Source organism: Mizuhopecten yessoensis, unplaced genomic scaffold, assembly GCF_002113885.1.
Source record: "Mizuhopecten yessoensis strain PY_sf001 unplaced genomic scaffold, ASM211388v2 scaffold10713, whole genome shotgun sequence".
Lineage (NCBI taxonomy): Eukaryota > Metazoa > Mollusca > Bivalvia > Pectinida > Pectinidae > Mizuhopecten > Mizuhopecten yessoensis.
This window is the reverse complement of record NW_018408684.1, coordinates 547,869-572,249: the sequence shown is the minus strand read 5'-3', so window position 1 is coordinate 572,249 and position 24,381 is coordinate 547,869. Positions and strand designations below refer to the sequence as shown.

General features: G+C 34.7%; 1 protein-coding gene across 2 annotated transcripts in view; it reads left to right on the top strand.

Moving 5' to 3' along the window:
* LOC110461985 (parathyroid hormone/parathyroid hormone-related peptide receptor-like) overlaps window positions 1-24,381 on the top strand; it is a 97,613-nt gene that overhangs the window by 38,478 nt on the left and 34,754 nt on the right. For both annotated transcript variants that reach the window (XM_021515744.1, XM_021515743.1), the window contains exon 4: window positions 23,054-23,156. In XM_021515744.1, the coding sequence (XP_021371419.1) occupies window positions 23,054-23,156 (103 nt within the window). The remainder of the gene's footprint in view (window positions 1-23,053; window positions 23,157-24,381) is intronic.

Below are 24,381 nucleotides of genomic sequence, written 5' to 3'. Positions count from 1 at the left end.
AAGCACTTTGGTTACAGTAATCATTTTCAGATCGGTTTAGATAACACCAACATGTGAATCATTTGGTGATTTGACGCCAATCAGAACATCCAGACGCCTCAATGTCCATTTCCTTGTTTTTGTGTCTATAACTGGTTTCTCCTTTGATCAATGGGATATTACACACCGCTGAGCTCAGTGTCCTTTATCATGTATAACATGCATAAAACGGTCGTAAACACACTCTCATTGTGACGTCTGTGAACAAATTGACAACTTAAAAAACAATCACTCAATTCTTACGTCTATTTTAGATATTTTAGTGCTGTAAAGGCAGCCAGCATACAGTTCTTTAGATGTGACAATCTTAATACAAGCCCTGTGATGTCTCGTGATACACATTGTCCTTCTTCTGTTGATGCTGAATAAACCCAATGTATAGTCCCTTGGTGGTAACTCAAGGTGCATTATAACCCCGGACGGATGTTTAGAGGAGCACCATAACCCGGGCGAATGTTTTGAGGAATACCATAACCCTGGCCTGATGTTTTGAGGAATACCATAACCATGGGCGAATGTTTTGATGAACACCAGAACCCTGGGCGAATGTTTTGAGGAACACCATAACCCTGGACGGATGTTTTGAGGAATACCATAACCCTGGCCGGATGTTATGAGGAATACCATAACCCTGGGAGAATGTTTTGATGAACACCATAACCCTGGGCGAATGTTTTGATGAACACCATAACCCTGGGCGAATGTTTTGAGGAATACCATAACCCTGGGCGGATGTTTTAAGGAACACCATAACCCTGGGCGGATGTTTTGAGGAGCATCATAACCCTGGACGGATGTTTTGAGGAACACTATAACCCTGGGCGGATGTTTTGAGGAATACCATAAACATCGGCGGATATTTAAACTTTGTGGACTTTATTACATAATCCTTGGCGGATAATGAAATAGCGGTATGAAAATGGACGGGTTATTTGAGGAGCATAAAACGATATAACCCCTGGACGGGTTATTTGAGGAGCATAAAACGATATAACCCCCGGACGGGTTACTTAGTGATGTTGTTACCCTTAACAAGTAATTGAAGGAACATTACTACCCTTGGCGGATAACTCGATAACTATCATAAACGTAGAGATTGCAGATTATTATGACTTGTGATCGGTATTGAGACGAGCATTATACAGATATTACCCGTAGCTAGTAGCTCGTGAATGGTTATTTGAGGAGCACATTAACAAGAAAACGGTACCCCAATGAGCATATTAAGTAGTAAACGGTAAACCGAATACCGGTAAATTTAGGATTGTTATAAGGTAATTCCAGTACTGTTGATCAATATAACCCGTGGATGGTATGTAGAGAAGCAGTCTAACGTGTACCAGGTATATATACCTCAATGAGCATTTCAACCCGTTGTTTGCAATATGAGGAACACTATATTACAATGAATGTATTTCGAAGGGGGCATTTTTTGCATATAGCCAGGACTTTTGGAAGTATTTTAATCTGTGGTTGTTAATTTGAGAATCATTTGCAGAACGCGGAACTATATGTAATGTGTGTTTCAGTGCATGTGGGCCTGGAGGCGAAAAGAACACTCAAGTGTATTGACATGCATGTTTTCCTCCAACAGCTGCGACATAGGCAAGGACGCATTAAAATCGTGTTAGAAGATTACAGCCATGCATGCTAAGTGGCGGTTCTGTATCATAAAATATACTAATGTGTAAGACAATACTTATGGTAAGAGCAGAAGCGTGTGAATATTTTCAAACCTCACACGGATTAGGTATTATTATGTTATAATTCACGTAATTCCAAATTTAAAAATGCATTCTGGCAAACAACTGCTATTGTTTTAGCTATGGTTGCCTGAGTGGAGAACATTTTGAAAATCTGATCATCATTGCATTATTTTCGTTTCTTATCACATGACGAATTGTGCATTAAAAGTTGGATACGTGTATCGGTCAGAGCATGGTGTTAGATACGAGGAGAATTTCACTGCTAGTAATATACATGTTTGTTATGTTAAATCTAATAAAGCGAAGTGTCGTATAAATGTGCACATTGCAATGATTATCTGCTTGCCTAATGCATAAAAGTGATTGTAAGCCTTGGCTTTTGTTTCACAATTAAAACTAATATTATTACCCATACGTTTAAAAGCTCTTTAGAGTAATTTTACAAATGATATAGGGCGCTATATAAATGTTGTAAATTATTACTATTATTGTTTAGTGTAACAAACACATCCTTAACTAACCGTGTGACTTGTTGATGTTCCCGATTAAAGAAGTGTTATTTGTACACGTGTTAAACTGATTGATGATCTATTACAATGTACTTCACTTACTGAAGAACATTATTTATGTTTTCTTCTTTTAGATACTTTAGCGGCATTTAATTACACTATATTGATAATTGATTATATTTGAACGTATGCCAGATAATTAACCTGCAACGAACCGGTTAGTAGAGCAGCGTCCTGATACATGAAGCAGCAGTTTTTACAAAACAAATATTCTATAAATATCTTCAAAGCATAATGTTAAAGTACAAAATCAAACTTTACGTTCAAACCTTGCCAGTAATAGCAGTTTACTGCATACGATTACTCTGAATAACGATACCAAACTCATTATTAACTAAATATGTATTATCAAACCACGTTTTCAATTGATATAAAACCGTGGTGATGGTTTGATCGCGATAAGCCTACACAACAGGAAAAGTATAATCAAGCTTTCTCATTTAAAAGAGCCGCTTGACAGCATGGATTTGGTGCGTTCATCTAACAGCCTTACCATGATACGAACTGAGTCTATATCTTTATAGCTCTTAACGAGGTAACTTTTATCTAACGTGATCTTCTAATTCTGACGAATTCTGAAGTGAACTTTATTATGGAGTATTAAAAATGCACCTTAGACGATTTTATTGATGTGAATATGATACTACCACTAGAGATTATATGGGACATCACTTACGAATCTACGATAATGTTAATGATTGTGATTCATGCGGTACACTAGAGAAAGCTCATTAGTTGTCACGAAAATTTAAAAGTATTTTCATTAGTCAATGTACAGGTCACGACCTTTCTATGCGCAACATGACGCCACAACGGTTTCCGGTCTCATGATATTTTTAGATGTAAAATTAGAAGGGTAACGCTTGACAAACCTGCAAATCTTAATGCAGGCCTTGAAACCCCTTGTCATATGCCATATGCTTTGTCATATCGATATAGTAGCAACATTGTTTATATAAGTATTGCTTGAATTTGAGAGGGCACTGCACTGAGATATGCTAACAGCTAATGTTTTTGTTTTTCTTTTGCTGCTATAAGAAGAGCTATTATTTATAGCGTAATCGATATTGAATTTTAAAATATTTTTTGAAATAAAAAATCAATATATTAAAGTTGAATGTACCAACCGGTGAAATACAAAAATACTGTTCTCAATGTTGCATAGGTTATTCAGCGTTATATCCTGATTATAATGATTGTGATAACTGCAACGTACATGTGTTAACGTACGACATATATGTGTATTAAATTTATAAAACCCTAAACGTACATGTGTTAACTTACGTCATATATGTGTATTAAATTTATAAAACCCAAAACGTACATGCGTTAACGTACGTCATATATGTGTATTAAGTTTATAAAACCCTAAACGTACATGTGTTAACGTGCATCATATATGTGTATTAAATTCATAAAACCCTAGCCACATCAATGAATGAATGAAACTTCAAAACAAACTGCAATCTAAATGCTGAACTTGACATTTTCTGAAGACAAAAGCAGACAGATGTGAATGTGCAATTACGTTTTAATCTCTAAAGAGTTTCAATCAATTTCAGTTCGAAACAATTCCTAATGTTAAACCCAAAGACATCATTTTCAAAAAGTTGAATTTGTAAAAAAATATTATGTTCGAGTGTATATTGTATATGCTCTCATTATCTACAAATCCCATTGCATAAAGTATAATTTTGCAACAATGATCAGAATGATTATATCTTAAATATGTTCAAACAAATATGATGATCATGCGACTTTTCAGTCGGAAATAGTTAACAAGATTGAACGGTATTTTATATCAATTTAATATCGGCATGAACATTGCAACAATACCGCTCAATCCACATATTTATATACTAAAAATGTGGTTCTAATTGAATTTTATACTTTGTATGAAAACAAACAAGAACACAGTACAGAAGAATGCCGAAACATTTAACAATTTAGAGTCATTCGAGTTAATCGATCACACACATAATGTATTACCTCCCTCGCAATTTAATCATTAGTATTCTGAGCTAGTATCTTAAATATTATTATATTGTTACTATGCTATATCATTATTATCGTACATCGCTGTGTCTTTTTGGTTTAGTTTCTATTTTTGTTTTTCAATTATTCTCGCAGTGCACAGGTGAATATTCCACATCAAAGCGCCACAGCTGTTCCTCACTGCGTTTCTATGGGAAATGTGAATTTCACAACAGATACTGAACATTGTAGCAAAAGTCACTTTGGCTTCAGGGACGCTATTTTATAATACATAAAACTGTTACAAGTTCCTACAAAAATACACAGAAATTGAGTACAAATGTCAGATGAGTAAATCTATACTTGATAGGACAAAGTGTCAAATTTTGCTGGTCATTGTCAATAAAAATAAAGTTATTGACATATTTTTGTTCTATTTTAAGTGAGGTGATAGTCAGGTTTGGTGCATTTAAGTACCTAGTTCCTGCCAAGACCCCACACGACATGGCTGGCTGGGATATACCTGCTGTCATACTTTTACATTTAATGACTACGTTAGTGCTGTATCAGATAGTATAAAATGTTAACTGAGACGAACATAAAATTTCTCCAAGGTTTTGTGAAGTACTTTTACTTATATATATTTATTTCATCATATGTAAAATTATTATACACCTTTATTTTCTCGTTCGACAGTTATGTCTGAATTTATTTTCAGATCGACAATTGAAGTTTGTTAGAATATCAATTAACATAAACCTTTCCAGACACATTTTTAAAAACCTTATTATTATTTAAATATTTTATCAAATAGTTTATACATTCATGAACAAAATAAAGGAAAGCAGTGATGTTGCACTGCGCCGGTTGATAATATAAATAATGATAAATTACAAAATAAACGGAAGAGTTAATACAGAGCTGAAAATGCATAAGATCTGTTTCGACCTCCGTTTCATTAAGCCTACGTGTCTCATTTCATTCTTTTATCAGCATTGTGATTGAAATAAACAAGACGTGTGTTGCATACGTCTGTGTTTGTTGGTGATTTATGTGTAATCATGTATATAAACACCCCCTTACAATGTTTTTTTTTTTGTGTAATACAAGGAAGCTCATTGCACTGAGTGTCAATGTATTAGGTTGTGAGATTCTAAAGGAGTATATACAGTTAACATAATAACTAATGCTGTGGTTACCTGCTCAGTCTCACTGACGATGTAAGGACACAAACCGTTGACGATTTGTATTGTTTCCGACAGCTAAATTATATGTGTTACATCTTATTTGACACCTTGATCAGATAGTTAATACAGCCTGTTGTCAGTTTTGTTCGCGTATCAAACACATGTATGTTATTTCTCCTCTGTTTCTTGTTTTGTACATGTAAATACAACTGGTTTGATAAAATGAGATATACCGCATGTTTGAGACTTGACTTCTATAACAAACAAAAAACGTTATGCCGTTTTGGAGAAAAGTAAAAATAAAAAAGGATGTTGGTTTGCGGTTTTGATAAGGTATTACATATTTTAGGTTTGAAGGTTGGTCAATATCAAAAAATAGTGAGTACTCAGACTGACCCGCTGTGTGTTAAATTAATGGTGACAGATACATTTCCCTGTGTTTGACAGACGACATCATTACAAATGATACGTGTGATGAAGGAGACAATTCTGGAACACCTGCGTTGCCTGCGGTTTTGTTATCGTTCATTCTGTTCGATTTATTTATCGGATCGGGAATTTCCTTCGTTGTTTAGATAGAAGTTTGTCCCTGTTTGTATATGAAATGGAACAGTTATTTATTTTTATTTTTTTACATCAGATACCTCTGTGTGGCGGTTTCATTTTATATATAATATCGTTGGCTTGTCTTTTATAATATTGATAAAGAATATAGTCTCGTTTATTGTTTCGTAATATCTCGAACTCACATTTCAACTCTCGTTTGACATTTTCATATCTGAAATACTTTGACTGATGTTTGGCTTTCGTTAGATATTTAACAACTTGCTACTAGCTTCTGTTTAATATTAAACTCGGTGGTTTACAACATTTGTTAGCCATGAGTAACCATTGGTTTGTTGCCTTGCTAGGATATAAGAACACTATTTTTATTAACATACTGATGATTCGCTGAAATACATGTATCCATATGTGTAGGCAGACATTGTAAAGCTTATAAACTACGTATTTAGCGTATTGTCTATCGGAATCCTCTTATATTAAAACATCTGCAGAGAATGGCATCATAGAAAAAGTAACGTATACATACACAAAAGGTTTAGTGCAGCCAGCTTAATTTGGGCTCACCAGACACACGGAAGGGCGACCGGCAAGGTGGGCAAGTCGCTCGGTAAGACAAAATGTTACACTGGCGGCAACCTGAATAGTGCTGGCTATCCTCTTTTTTCGGAACGCGCTACTATTTCAAACAACTGTTAATATATAGCTCTAAACGATAGACTTCCCTCATTAATATAATGTCAGCATTAAGACTTTGCCGACTCTGCAGTTTGATTGTGTTGTAGAGACATGCATGTCCGATGCACAAATATTGGCTTTACATTCAGCACTGATATTTGTATTTGACCTTAAAACACGTTTACACATGTGTTGAAGTCAATTTATCACAATCGTTAATTCAACAAATTTCTTATAAACCTTATTTTTTCTTCAATTTCTCGTATTCGATCATTTTAATCGCTTAGAAGTTTATTCATAACCGCGACGTCAACGTAAAAAGAAGAACCAAACGTTTGGTAAATGTACATACTTCAGATCTTTAAATTCCATGCAGTACCCTGTATCAGTAGTTGTAACCAATAGTCTGTTAACTTGTTGTCAAAATCTTACTGGTGAAATGATAATCGCTTTTAATGCAGCTGACATTATTGATTGGCTCATTTGTTATGAAATTAATTATAGCGACGGTATTATACGCCCTCTTTAATCAAAATAAATTTATTGACACATTGATCGTATATACACTTCAGAGATTGAAATTAAGGAAGCATTAGACCATTCTTATCTGCGGTAAGCGCGACGATTTTAATTTTCCGATCGCGAGCTTTCATTTTCTTAATTGTAACATCTTTGCCCCCTTGACCTACAGTGTTAACATGTCGCAATCAATTTCAACACAGGGTTTTGAAATAGGCACGTTGATGACGGCCATGGACACGAATTGTGATTGCCATTACAATATCAAGTAGAGGAGATTTGCTATTTCCTTGTATGCATTTTGATACTACCACAGTTCACGGTATGAGAATGTAACATTACCTGGCTTTTACTTAGTTGTACAGGGCGGTTGTCGTCGATGAAGCAGACGATGCTTTCCATCCTGAAACACATGGTATTATTTTCAAAGTGTTTTCATTTGTATTAGTCTATCAGAAATACGTCTATAAAATGTTCTTTCATCCAAGTCATCTAATCTATACCACCAAAATAACATTATACATCCTTTTTTTAACCGGTTTCTCTTATCCATTCCCCCGAACTAGCATTGTGCATCTTATCCATACATCTCAAATACATTAAGATATGTGTGTATTTTGTGCAACAACAGAATCTTTGTGGTATTGTTGTCTATGAAAAGAAACAGATGTTCATAAATATACCATAACAGTGACATATGTATTCAAATCATAAATTGAAGAAAGCGCTACATGTTTACGATATCCACGACAGATATTGCACGTTTCAAGATTGTTGTTCTATTCCTGAACAATTTACTTAAGCGCGAAATATATGTAATAACATGCATCATGTATTTCAGTTTAATGCATTTTAGAAAGATGAGTCAACTTTCATTTTTGTTAACCTCTATTGCCGTGACATTTCACTGTCTTACGACATCGTATATTGGTTCATACTTCATACATTAAATTGAGAATTTCTACTATTTGACCTCCCATAATACATGTGTTGTCTGTGAATGAGTCATAATGATATAGTATGAATAAATCAAGGAAGCATTCACATTTTTTCCTAAAGTATGTTGCATTTAAAAAAAAATCAACAACAAAACCAAAAATTGATAAATGGTAATTTGTGCTCAACCTAAATTCCAAATTCCAGCGATCGTGTACAATTCACGAGCAAACGAGAAATAAGAGTATGTTTGTGTGCTTGTGTGTTACGTCCTATTACATGTAACATCTATGGTTATTTAAGGACGTGCCAGGTTTTGGTGGTAAAGAAAAGCCGGAGTATCCGGTTTGTTTGTTTGTTTGTTTGTTTGTGTTTAACGGCCCGTCGACGGCTGAGGTCATTTAGGGCAATGGTGATTTATTTGTTTATTCATTTTATTATTTTTAAACAAGCATGTGAGTAGCGAAGATAAAATCAGAATGTTTATTTTTAAAAGCATTCGCATTATATGCGTAGATTATTACAATAAAAAGGGGGTTAAAAATGATAACAGAGATAACAAATAGAGGATATGGACTATGTGATATATATAACGTCAAAGAGGGCAAGGTGGGTAAGGTGGATTAAAAGACATCAGAGTCTATAGAATAGACCGATGTCTTTCAAATAGTTAAATAATGCCTTCGAGTCCATGGTACTGAAAAGAGTTTTCAATCAGGGACTCGAAAGTAGTTATCCGGAGTATCCGGAGAAAACCACCGACCTGCGGCAAGTACCTCGCAACTGCCCTCGAACTCGCGACCCAGTGGTGGAGGGCTAGTGGAAGCAGAATGTTACAAGCCTCAAACTCTTGGTCACTTCGGCCCCTTGAAACAAGAGAGGTACCGCACACTGTTTTGTGAATGAAATTCGTAGTATAAATAAGTGACTAACTCATGTTGCTCTTTTTGTTTTGGTGACACCTCTTCTTTTTCTTTTTTTCATTTTTTCTTTTCGTTTGGATCTTGCTCCATCACTCATCCACCCAACCCTTGTTTATTGTCGCATAGCTATGTTTCGCAAGGTTTTGTATCTATCATTATTTTCAAAGCACAATTCCTAGAAGGAAAGGTTAATGTTAAAACAATTGATAACGAGGCATATCGTTAAGCTATTTTTGAGTAGCCAGTAATCCACCTACTTCCTCGAAGGGTATGACTGGTATCAGCTGCATTCTGTTATTAGTAACAATAGCTGTGTTTATTGAGTTAACTGGACTTTAAAACATGTTCTGTTTGTAAGAAACTTTTTTTATATATTTTAGTTTTGGCTTGTAATACGACATGTGTATTGTGTGTGCATAAACTGTGCAGTATGACAGGTGTATATCTTAGTTGGCTAGTCAATAAGGAGAGTAACTGTACCCGTTTGATGATGCTTGCATTCATTAATGGGATATTCTTGTTACGTTCTTTGACATTATACTTGGTCTGCCTGCCAATATTTAGGTATATTTAGATGTTCTTATCATGACTTCACATATCCTTAATAACGAACCAACGTCATTAATGACTATGTTTAGGTTAGATGTAACATGCAGGTTCATGTTTAGTTTCGTATAAAACATGTAGGTTTTCTGGTACTAGTTATCCTCAAAAGTATTCATGCGAGGTTTTTGTCACAACCTACTTAATCTTAATTGGCCGATTGATCTTGAAATCGAAATCCAAGAAGCAGGAACCGCTTGCTCTTCCGAAATCTCCGGTTGATTATAGTACACCTTTTAGCCTCGATAGACGAACAAACATGTAGTGCAATGAACTTTTGTTTCAGTGGAATATTGGCTTTCTGTATGAAGAAAATTCTTTTATAAATATGTGAAATGAGTTGGAATGTCTTCACACAGTTCAATGTTTTTTGTTATATTTCTGTCAAATAAAGTTAAATTTCTTTAAAGCTGCTTATTTCATGTCAGATTGGAATTGCTGTTAAAATATCATGAATTCTCTTTAATAATCCGTTACTTATTTTTGTTGTTTTAAGGAAAGAATCCTCATACCGTCCTTTTTTCAATGCCGTCATATGTTCAAAGTCATTCATCCATAATGCATGTGCGATTTTTTCAAGGCGTCAGTCATTTTACTTTTCAAGCTTTCTAAATGGTTGAGGCCATGCGTGGTTATTGTTTAATAAAGCAAGTGCCACCAACTTGGAACGAAAGGAATTTCAAGACCGGCCTATTTTAGGGATAAATTTGACAGCAGCGAACCCAATGCTTATTTCAAAAGCCGGCCTATATTCAAGGCCATTGCAATGCTTTTAATAATGTAATATAGTTTATAGCGTGAACCAATTTGATGATCCATTTTTTATGTTGTTAGATTGCATTTTCGCAAACAATCAGGATAAAAAAATGCATTCCTATGCTTATTTTCATGGCAAGTATGTGAATTACAATACTCTTATACATCTGGTAAGAGTTTCCCGTCAGCATCCAGCAAATGATGTATTAAATAGCATATATTTACATATATATTGAATATTTCTACCGTAACAACCCTGTACGTATGTATAGCACGGCGATCCCATTGGGTTCCCTTTAAATGTTCTTCTTATTGCGTAGATAGCAAAGGTTATGAAGTTAAGAAACAGACCACAGCGGGTATTAGATATGCTGTTTTTTTGCTAGGGACGCTTAATCAAACAGGGCTGTGAATCCAAGGGGTAGATGTCTTATGCTTTTTCTTGTTAGAATACTCAATGATCGATTGATGATCATTGTTGTTGATGATTTCATTTAATCCGCAGAGGTCCAATTGGCAGTGTCTATTTGAAATAATGATTTATTGCGCATGCATTTTTACAATATGAAAGGTTTCGGATGCCGTTTGATTGTTTGCTGTTATTTTTGTAATATCAATATATTGAAAAGCTTGTTCTTTCATCGGTCTTGAATTGTTTCCTAGTTACATGTCCGTTATGAACAAATTTCTATTAAACAAACTGGAATGATAATTGTCAATTATGTCCACAAAAAAGAGATTTTCGATTTATTATTTCACAAATATACAAACAATACATGCATGCTGTTACCCTTTCTTCACCGGGTTGTCATTGTTATAAATTAAATGTAGTCGCGAACGATAAAGCTCGATATAGCCTGATGTGTAACCCTTATAATGTACATTATTGTATTTCGTTTATTACGTATTCCTCACAATAAAAATGCAGAAAATAATTATATTCCAACTCAAAATTGATAAAACATATGCAAAATATGATAGACAGATAGCTTATCATGGTTTTTGACAAAGTATACAGAAATTAAGACCATTTGATCCGGAAGGTTAAGCGTTTTCCTCTTTATCAGCTGTACCTGCCATATGATATCATTTACATTTTCAAACTGTGGATATTCTGTCTACAGTAATATTCCCCGGGTACATAATAAGCTTTTCTAGAAATCTCCATCAATTCATCCTTCCTAACATCCTCTCTAAAATCCTCATTGAAACTGCTCTTGTCACATATAGAACACGTAACTGTTAGCATGAAGCTGACAACATGTAGACATAGCGGAAATAAAAAAGGACATTCTCTGAAAACAAAGTGCGACAATTCATTAGTAGGTATCACAACATAAAATGTGACTTTCGACCTTCCGTTCCTCTTAAAACAGATCGAACACAGTAATAACAGGTAGCGAGTGTCACGTAAAGCATTGAGATGTGAAAAGCAGCAGCTTTGTCCTCAGGAAGTGTTCACAGAAAACATACAATATACAATGTATATAATAAGTAACCAACAGCTCGGTCTGTGTCAAGTAACTAGAACTTGATTCTCACAAATTTTAACAAAGTTGTTTCCCCACCAGTCATGCTGTGGTCGTAATACCGCTCTATCTATTGTTATTTAAAGCACCTCAATCCTTCTGACTCTACGACGTTCGAATTAATCATTGCCAATTTCAATGATTAATTCATCTGAGATTTCCATCCAATTTAAAACCAATGTCTTCCCCGTAACAAGTACGTTATTTACTGCCTATAAAACTCCCCTACTTACTTGGAAATATAACGCTCTGTCGTGTTTGTATTGACATTCTATACGTATACTGAAATTGATCACGCAATATAAACACACTTCATAACAAATTTACCACGGCATCTTCTCCTTAAAATATATTGTGTTTTATATATTTGTGTTCTCGGAGATAGTGATAATAGTTTTCAAAAATAGCTATCATTATCGGTGTTGGGATGATCTCATTGAGGTGACTTTTAATGTTTTTACTAATGAAATATTCTTTTATTTTTGTATTTGAAATAACTAATGAAAAAGAAGTTTATTTTTAATATAACGCAAAAATGTTTTAATTAACTTCAACATTTAAATCTCATTGAAGCAGGAAAACCTTATGATTATATGATCGAAAATCTAGATCAATAACTCTGGTAATAACATATAAATGTGCCTGGAACACCGTTTGTGTAAACCACACTTTTGTTGACTTCTGCTGGTATTGTTTATAACATAGATTGTATTCTTAATATAGCGCTTTTACGTTTTCGACTACGTAATTAACATCAAATATAATGTGAAACCTCTTCAATGTATCAATAAGCAGTGATCTTATCCTTAATGTATCTTTCATTTCCAACAATGTCCATTGTGTCGGGTGATAATTCCACGAAGAAAGCGAGCTTCATGATTACGTTCCTGTAATAAGTCGCCTTTCATATTGCCATATTTTTCCACATTAGAACCAGAGATCATAAAACGATCTTAAGTTAAAAATAAATTGTCTTAAGTATTTACTTAACCAATCACAAACAACGTTATGAAAAGTTACGTCAAACGTGATTCGTTAAGCAAAAACTTAAGTCTCAGATCGTTTCATGATCTGGGGCCAGTTTATGATGTATACTTTTGATTTAATTGGTGTATTTATAAGCATGTTAGCATGATCAACAGTGACCTTTTGACATTCAATTAAAATAATTCATTCCATAGTTTCGTCGATTTTTAGCTTTTATTACGGGTTCGCTCACAATTTGGTATTCTCGTGTTGTTTCACTCTGCTATCTTGTTTATAATAATAATAATAATTAATAATAGTTCGAGGTTCTTATATACCGCTTTATCACAACCCAGTTCGTAGGTCGTCTCAAAGCGGTTCAAAAATTATTATCCATGGTTAAAGGGCCTTTGCAACCAGCCAATATATTTTCTCAACTCCCTGGAGTACATACAGCTGGAGCAGCCATTTCGGCGCTAACAGCTAGCATTCTACAATTCTAGTACTGTCCAAGCACGTACTCATTCACAGCTGAGTAGACTATCTTGCTCAAAGATACAACACAGTGCCGTGCCGTGACTCGAACCCGCAACCCTTAGGTCACGAGCCCGGCGTCCTACCACTGGACTACCGTGCCTCCATATGCCTCCTTTATACCAGTAGTAACCATGTTTATCGTTACGTCGCTCGCTATATATGTATAAAGGTAACTAACGGTAACAATGTTTATCGTTACGTCGCTTGCTATACATGTACAAAGGTAACTTACGGTAACAATGTCTATCGGTACGTCGCTTGCTATACATGTACAACGGTAACTTACGGTAACAATGTCTATCGGTACGTCGCTCGCTATACATGTACAAAGGTAACTTACGGTAATCATGTTTATCGTTACGTCGCTCGCTATACATGTACAAAGGTAACTTACGGTTGACATGTTCAAGTGTATCCATGTTTTGTTCTGAAAATAAGATTCGTTATTAAAAGTTGACTTAACATTTTAACATAGGGTATGATTAAATCATACTCGACACATATATTTATTTTCATATTTATAATATGGCGTTTAACTGTCTGAGGAATTAGCTTTGACTTTTGCACATCTGCTTATCATATTATGACATGAATACGTCTAGAATTTTCCGTTTAAACTATTTTTTAAACGTAACTGTCATTAAAAACCCATTAACAATCTGGTTGTACATAGGGGATTCACCATAAAACATTATGAGACTGTATACGAACACTGAGTATGAATAGATTAACAAAAGAGAAAAACAAAAAAGTCAGCAAATCCGTCATAGGACCCATATATCAATAAAATAAGGTAAATATGAACATCAACAAAGACCTCCACAGAAGTTTAAAAAACAGAATTTGATAGTGTATACACGAAGGGTCCATTACTCACGACCGATGCCATATATATCATTTTCACTCACAAAAAATATCACGCTTACAAACTAGAAACAAGAAAAGTGACAACAAAAACAGATTGTCAATGAGCATATCAAAAACTTCAGTATTCTTATTTAAGGAATGAATACATCTAATGACGAATTCCAACAATTATTTCTGGAAAACAATTTCAGGAATTGTTCGTCTATGTGATCGAAAATATATCCCTTATAACGATGTTGTGATAACTCGCCTTAATAATAGACTATTATGATTGTTTTACTCTCCAGAATTACAAGCGACTCGCATCCGTCGTAGGGACCCGTTTTATTTTCTGTTTTTATAATTACTGATACAAATCGACAATTTGCCGTTTTAAAACTAGTAAACTAGCATCTACAAATGGGGAACATCAACAATCACTTCTCTTTCTGTTGCCTTCTTTTCTTCGTGTAAATATAGCATAGAAGTTTGTTACTTTAATGGGATACGACTGGTGAAAATGTCACTAAGTTGGCGTTAAACTAGTCATATTTCACACAAAATAGTCCGGTTGTGTACTCATCTTTGGAGGTGATTATAAGTTTCAAATGAACCAGTACCTAGCAAAAATATATTGTTTTCAATAGGATGTAAAAGTTTGCAAAAAACAATGCTTAAAAAGCATCGACATCTTTTTGTACGGGCAAATCTATATCAGTGAATACAAAATAGATATTCTCGATTTTCCTTCAAATGTTTTCCCCTGCCAACTGCTTAAAGGGACTGTTTAGTCAAATGACAACCTGAAAATCGAGTCAATGTTGGAAATATATATCTCCTAACGAAAGTGTACGTAGTTGATAATGACATAACTTGAAGCCAACGTCCAGTATGGTCAGTTTTATCTTTTGGGGAAGCCGGTGATAAAAGAAGCTACGACCGAAATAGCACAATAGCCGGGCCTTTCAGTGCGAAGTTTATATGTACACCACTACGCTGTCGACCGACAACACTGTGTCAGTTTTGAGCCTTATGACATGTACAGAATGTATGAGTTTATACATAACACATTCTTGAATTTAGAAAATACATCGCAAGTAAGAATTATAAGTATCATAATATATACCTCTTATAAGATATTTCTGTTCACAGTTGGATTGGAATAAGAAGGAACAGATTCTATTAGAGCATGCAGTACTGAGCGGGTGCCGCAGGAAGATTTTCAAACCGCAGAAAATACGATATCAATAGATTTAAACGTAAAATAAATCACTCGATCATTTAAAACGATGTTTAAGATGCTGCTTGAAGATTATACTTGTATTTCAGAGAGGCTAGGTGAATCAAGCGAGAGGTTCCTCACTCCTTCGGCTGAATAGATAGTTTTGTTCGCTAGACATTCACCGACAGCTGCCGCTAAAATGTACGACTGTACAGTTCAGGATGTCTCCATTACTGATTAAAAACGCCAAGACAACATTGTCTCTTGTCAATTTCCCAACATGAATTGTTCATAAAGAGTATCAAACTATATACTTATCATGAATTTTGTGACAGGGTTATTAACAACACAAATATTTCTTTTTGAGTGTATGATTCTAATATTATAGCTACTTTATGACACAATTGTTGGAACATTTTGTAAAGATAAGCATGTGATAATGTCATGTTTTAGTTTTATCTGAATTTTGTCTATTCACATATTCTCGATGTGTGGTATAATTCCACTCAATGTAAGATCGAACGATCAGTGGACTGGAAATCCATCTATTCCTAGCAATGATGCTAAATGCATATAATCTATAACTTTCTAACCGTATTTCAGTTGTGAACATAAATGTACATACAACATTGCTGGGGAATTCATGTTATATTTATATACAGATATCTATGAATTTCACATAGAACTACGCAAATTTCCGAAAGAATCTTCAAAAGTGCATCTTTTGGAGAATAATACAGTTTTAAACATTTACAAGCATCATCATCATTTAAAATAAAGCTATTTGATTGTATGAAAATAATGAATAAATTAATAACACAGCAGAAACGACCTGCACGTGCGTTTGGGAACAAAACAGGTGTGTAACACAGAAGGGATCCCTATATACTGTTGTACAAGCAAGTGTATGATGTAGTTAATTTGTGTCCTTGTTTCCTACTATAAATATATTAAAAAGGCACTTTTCCCTTTAATTTATTTTTTCACATTTTTTAACCAATTAAGAAGTAGATTTATCGCCTTTTGACCCACCTTTCAACTTCGAATTTCAATTACACACAGTATTGATGATTTTTTCCGGTTGTATTTTGCTTTGAATACATTTTCTGATGTTTCATTTTTATGTAAAATCCAGTTAGATGGTTTATCCTGGAAATAAACGTCCCAAGCTCGTTTTTCAATGATATTTTACATGTGCACAACAACTAGCAATTACAAACGTAATTCTTTAAAATGATATGTTGACAAATATTGATATTTTTCTAATCCGAACCCAGTATGGGCATATTAGTCGCGTGGTTAACACTCCGGCCTTCCACGCAGGATGCCGGGGTTCTATTCCCGACGTCGTGACGTGGCACTATACATGATGCCGTTAGAAGCATGATCCCACCACCAACAGGACACAGTACATCCTCAACACACACGCAGGCATACCCACATAGGGAGATATTAGCCAGGTGGCACATAACTCGTAGTTAGCGCCTGATAAGGCAGCTCTTGTGAATTCCTCAAAAATTGTATTGATTCATGTTTAATTTTTAATTTTTATGCTAATTGTATTGATTGTGTGAATTGTTTATCTGGAAAGCGCTTTAGAGTTGCCTATTCTAGCTAAATAAGGCTCTCTATATCAAATGTTGTATATCATTGGTATTACGATATGATTATTCAACAAAAGAAAGAAACATGATTAGTCATAGTTTTACATATCTTACATTGACTAATTCAAGAAAACCGTATATTGTATGTGATAACGGATCACTACAAATAAAACACAGTCAGAGAATTCAAATAAGATGTGTTATATGTAGTATGACACATATTGTTCACCATCAGACAAAAAAATACGAAAAGTGTCCGAAGATACATGTATGTAGCTTACCAGCAACTGAACACAAACAAAATATCTTCTTATAGGACATTATAATATGGTAAACCTAGGTATTGTATGTTCGATGGTCAACGATTAATAACAGCAAAACAACAGATATCTAGAGAGTTATCATTGTTGCAATTATCAGTGCATTATCATCAAAATCACCACTGACAATTGTTTATAAGGTCAGCTAACTTAATTTGTTATGATTCTACCGAGAATGTTGACGATATGGTGTACTTTATGCAGTACCTGGACAATTTCGCCTTGTTTTGTTATATTCCGAAGTGACTCCTATTAATTTCGTCGGTCGCATGTAATTGTCTCAAAAGCATGCTTTGATAAATATTTCCGAACTCATTCGCTTAAATTACGGAAGGTGGAAAAGGCAAAAAGTCAACCTGCATCGCAATTGTCCCGGCATATGTTATCTGCTTCTCATATAACTGTTAAGAGGCATTTAGGTTCCCTTGTTAATCTGAGACACAAATTTACAAATAGTACATGTATAATGTATCATTCACATCCAGAAATATTCATTAGTGTCATTATCTTATCCTAAGTGATAATGGAGCCTAGATATAATGTAAAACAGATATTGACTGTTGTATAAGAGAGTCCTGAATGTTTTAATTTCAGAGATGTTTTCATTACCGATCGCATGACCTAATTGTAGTATGCCAGTCTGTCCTATCTAGGGCGAGGTTGCTATGTAGTAGATACCACCTTATCTCCGAGATCATACCATTTTTCAAACATAGTTCCCCTGCACATCTCTTCATCTTGTAACACGAAGATAATAGAGACATGGTTAGTTTCATTTTGTTTAGATTATCATACGGCGTATATGCTCATATATATAAACATATGATAACAATATATGTTTCTTCCTATCAGAACGTTCCCCGTCAAGGATACGCGATAGTGAAACCGAAAATACAGAAATAAAAAACAGGATCTGCTATTTTTGTATACACAGGAAGGAAATATATAAGGGCCACAATCCTTGATAAAACTGATGATAAACGCATGAACCAGGATATTCGTTTCTGTGTTTATTTCGAATTTACCTCAGTTTATGTTATAGATTGATGGTACAATTGTAACATTATAAATCCGGATCTACGTGTGTTTATTTGTTTCTAATCTAGATTAGAACTGAACCGAAGAACCCTCATACATTTGTTTATGTTTCACCATCCTTTATACATAAACGACTGCAATGAAGAAACATGTCGGTCACCTGATTAAAAATACGTCCAAACACAATATTGATGGAGATACGCTTTACTATACGTGTATTACAGGGAATTTGCACAAGGTATAGTTGGTCAGGTTAGCATAATTTATTTTAAACTGGTTCCCTTACACTACATCTGGGGAGAAAATACCGTTTAATTCATTAATAAACATAAGTGGGTGTAAATGGTCGCATCTGAATCCAGATACATATTATTTTTATGTTTAAATAGACAAATAAATGTTTGAAAATAATGACTGACAAAAATGTTGAACTTTACAATTAAAGAAAATAAACAAAAAATCCATATGTTCATTATTTTGCTACGAATCATAATAAAATATACGTGTGAAGAACACTGTAAAAACGCGCTTAGAAATAAAATCATCCTGCTGAAAGTCCTATAGGCACACATGTGCACAAAGTATCAGAAACTGTAGAAGTAGAGTGAGTGAGAAAGGAATTTGACTGTAGGATTTCAAGTCTAAAAGATCTGAGGATAAACGGATATCGGAGACCCACTCCAATGAGCCGTTAAAAGAAACAATAAACAGTGAAATATAAAAGTCCAAGACGGATATAGAACTACAAATGACAGGGATGAAAGCGATGAATCAACACCCGCCAAACGATTCCCGGTAGACAACAGGGATAGCATCCGTCAATTGAACATTTGTATAAAAAAACTTCCGCGAAATGTCAGAAGAAAGTGCCGAAGATGACGAGATATGCAGGTCACTAAATGTCGATGATTTGATTCACGAAGGCCTTCACATCCGGGATATACAGGTCACGCACGCGCACAGAAAACCATCTAAAGGGAAATACCGGGCTATCGTGATTGCTACACTGGACTCGATTTAAAGCAAACACAAAACCTTTGTAAACATCACTGTAGTGTAATTTACTACTAAGTTCGTAAGCTAGCGAAAGGGACTGATAAGTAAGGCTTTAAGTATGATATTTTAATGAGCAATACACCTTGGTCCATTTCGAGTATTAGAAAATGAAGAACATCTGATATCTTATCACGGATATACATTTTATAGGACCAACCAAATGACAAAAAGTTGATTTTTTCACTAGTCTTTGTGAAAGTCAACCAAACTATAAGCAACATGGGCAAGTCGTGTACGAGTTGATTGAACGGTGTTTCGAAGGGTGCCTTTTTCCAATAATGATATAATTTTGCCATTTTTTTCTGTTTGTGATTAAATGTCTAGTTGTGAGCAATACTTTCTTCGTGACAAATGTGTTGTGTAATAAAAATGATAAGCAATGTATAGACCCACTAACAATTTACTCTGTCTGTTTGTGAAGAGTTACCTGAGGGTTTATCTGACAAAATGCGTAAACAAATGCAAATGGAACATACACTGTCACACTTACTTAAAGGAATGAACTAATTCTACTGTTGCATCCGCCTTTAAATGAAGTAACGTTCTGATTGGTTAATACCGCATGGGATATTCGCATAATGTGATCAATATCATTTTTTTTTCATTTTGTCGAATTTCGAGTTAATAACTTGTAATTTCGAGATAATAACTCGAAATTTCAAGATGAGAATTTGCATACAGCTTGGCGACCACATTGTTAAAAAGATCTTTCCTCGCTTACTTTTGTATCTATGTTATCGTTCTACTTTGCGACAAAACAGTTCCTTTTGCCTGCTTAACTTCAACACAAGTACGCAGTCCTTTGGTACCTTTTCAAACGCAATGACGTACAATCTGTACTAGTTGTATTTCGAGGGAAGCATGGTAACAGGAGCGTTGTCGATAAGATGAGAAATTATGCTTATTTTATCAATAACGTTGAAATTATATTCATGTGAAAATCATTAAAGGCGTTGAGAAAGCTGTGATACTGATATGTGCTATCGTGCTAACGTTGGCCGATGCTGTGATAAATTAGCATTGTAATGAAAGAACATATTACGGTATGAAACAAAAATTAGCTACATAATTAACGGTAATATCAAACTCATTATTTTTATCTTTATTGGCTTACTTGCAGTCCTGGCAGTTAGACGACAACACGCAGTTGTTGACCATTTCACTCTTGAAATCAACATCTTTATAAAACAATGTAACGTGACGATCACGTGACCAGTGAATATTTGTCAAGTGACCGCTTATTATTTAGCTACACTCATCATTTATAATAAAAAAAAAGTAGAACATATTATATTAAGGTATGTATTTGATAAACACGGAACATTATAAAATTAATTACAAGAAATATTCATAACTGTGTGTATGATATAATTATATACACTGTATATACCTTGTGCAGATATATTTTATTGACAATCTTTATGCCCCGACATTATTATATTCATCTCAACATCCTTTGACAGGAGTGTCTTTCTGGTGTAATTAGCCTTTTCCCTCTACACTACGAAATGAACAACAAATCATCCCCAAGGAATATTTAGCCAATAAATAAATTATAAACTCCTGGAAAAAATGATCTATATCTGATTTTTTTTAATCATTAAAACCCTTATGAATAAAATTTAGCTTAAACAATGGTTTATGTCCATGTTGAAAATACTTTTTTAGTAATGGCTGACGTTTTTTGGAAATTTCTCGTAAAGTTTATGGCCTTTACAGTCAACAATCACCCAGGGTGCAATAACCTCAAACAATAGCTGTACAGTCTAAGTAGGGATTGTCATCAGACAATGAGATACATCTTGGAAGCATTGTATGCTTAACATGCTGTTATCGTCGCTAACGATCATCTAAGATATTGTTTTTAAAAGAAAATCATAAGTTATTAAAAAAATATTTTTTAAAAGCAAGCATGAATTAGACACTTTTTTGATTTGAACACTTATATATAAGCATGCCTATGCTTACTGAACGATGCATGCAGTGCACTTTTTAAATGGTAAAATTACAATATCTGTTTAGCCAGTCTCAAGCAACAGAAGCATGGACTCATTATTCAGAAGAAATGTTTTTTTATAATTTGTGGAGGTTACGCGGTATTTATAGCCTGTGAACTACTGCGAGTGAGCTGTATGACATAACACATACCTTACACAAGACATTATGCTGTCATAAACATATCAATGTTTTGCACGTATATGGATTATATCCCATAATTTTTAACATTTATGAAATTTCGTGTCCGCAGTAAATATTGTTTGGTACATGTATAAACGCATCCACATAGGTCTGATATATTCCAGACCAGACAGAAAGGCCGATTACCGTGGAATTGGACTTTGTAAACTCCGGCAGTTCTCGGTTAAACCTGCAGCAGCATTGAATGCATATGTCCGTTTTATAAAACAGCTGTTGTTTTTGTCCAGTCCTGTGTTTTACACGCTGTAACGCTTCCTGATGAACACGTGAATTGCAAAACTCGTTCAGTGGTGCTGAAGAATATCTATATGTGTTTTATCTTCAAAATGGTTTCCCTGTTCTCCGTCGACGATTAATATAATAGTTACTGTAGAAAATGAAGGAATACACATATTTATCCCGTGTCATCAATGGCTCTGTTGTGAACACAATCAATTTCCCTTTCTAGACGTTACCAATCAATCAATCAGGTTTCCCTTTTTAAGCAAGTATACTGAAGGAGTACACATTTTGCGCTTTCTAATTTATGCGGTCTTTTCGTTGCATTTCAACAGCTAGTGCATGTCGACTGCTAAATATAGACCATATAGATATGCCTAAGTATTCCATACCAAACCAGTTATTTATTCATGTATAATTGAAGCGTACATGTTTCATGTTTTCGTTACCATTGCAATTTCCCACTGCTCTTATTACACGAATATCGACCGCATAGTTTGCAACTAATCTTAGAGGCCTCTTTTTCTTTTTATGCTCTTGCAAAAGTTCATGAAAGAATCAAGTGCTCTCATCCAATTTACCCGGTAAGTCATGCTGTAGGATTTGTTCCTATACACCAAGTATATGTTAAAGTCTAATGCAGAAAACGATATTTCGCTAAATCATTAATATAGGTACTGCGATTTCGCTAATTTAAGAATGCTCGAAAAAGTCCTACATGTGCATCCTACCTTCCGTGAAAATATAACTGCGCTTATTTAAGTATGCTTTTAGTATAGTATATATATATATATATATATATATGTATGATATATGAACATATTAATGATAAATACACTTCCATAACATTAAATCGGTCATCGTAATCTCCTGATTCCCTTTCAATATGGTTGTGTCGTAAATGCCCGATCAAGCACACCTGCACGAGTGTACAAATGTTACAAGTGTTAACACTTCGGGCAAAAGGGACATTCATTTCGGTACAAAAGATCCTTATGTTACAGGACATCGTATTTTTATAATGCTTAAAACATGAAGTACAAGAGTATCTTTACTTTCGTTTTAGGTATATATAGTCAATGCAAACGAATATCAACAGAAACAAGGGACACGGAAGGCCGCTATTAATTGTTTTCAACTTATGCTGACTGAGACGGTGCCCACTGATGGTAGGTTGACATTAAGTCTTAAACATACCATTGTTATATTGCATCATCAGACATTCAGCAGGTATATGTCCCCCTCCCCTCTCACCTAAAGGAAATAAAAAAATAGTTATTATTTACAAAATTCGTATCTGCGATGTTGGAAGCCATAATGTTTGGATTGCAAAATGCGAGTAAAAACATAATATACACTCTAAACAGATAAGAGAAATATTAGACCTGGAATTAATGGCAAGCCCTTATTGTGAAATAATTCAAATACTTAAAGTATAAAGAATAAGCTGGCTTCTCTATATGCTGCCGCGCAGTCAACCATATTTCATATTCGAACTCGAGTAAAACATCCGCATCTATTATATCACCTGATGTAAAGACAGGGAATTATCTAGATCACACTATTCCATCTTTGCGTATTGCAGAGTTATCTTCTCTTGAGAAAAAAATTACGTCATTTTCTCAAAGATTGATGACGTTACTCTCACAAACAAATGACGTAACAATCAATACCTGCTCTCAAGAGAAGATAACTCTTCAAAACGCAAAGACGGAATAGCTGGCGTGACGAACGGAGGCCGTCATATTCTTTTTTGTTTTCTAGTGGCATTTGTTTAGTTTGGTTTGGTTTGGGTATGGTGTACTTTCTATCCACAAATATGGTCATGCTAGGACATGTCAGGTAAATCAGCGACCTACGGCCAAAACCGAGCGACTGTCCTATGTAGGTGTCAATCCCAGTGGTGGAGGGCTAGTGGTAGCAGAATATCAGACGCCTTAACCACTTGGCCGCTGAGGCCCCTCAATTGGCGTAGAAAGGGAAAACATCAATATATATTTCGTACTTCAGCAACCGAATCTATTACATATTTTACAAGATGTAAAGAGGGGCACTCCCTTTCTAGTTTGCTTTTAATTGGAGTCACGCAGGGAAACCTTGATATTTTTTGTGTTAAGTCGCATAAAGAGAGAAAATATTTTTATCTATTTCGTATTTTTACCTTATTGAAAGAAAAAAAATCCCTATTAATTCCTATTTTTTGCCTCGCAAAAAGAAGGCGTAGCATCTAAATCAATTGTTATCTCATGTAAAGAAAGGAACCCCCCAATTAATTGTTATCTCATGTAAAGAAAGGAACCCACAAAATCAATTGTTATCTCATGTAAAGAAAGGACCCCCTTCCCCCCAATCAATTATTATCTCATGTAAAGAAAGGAACACCCCCCCCAACCA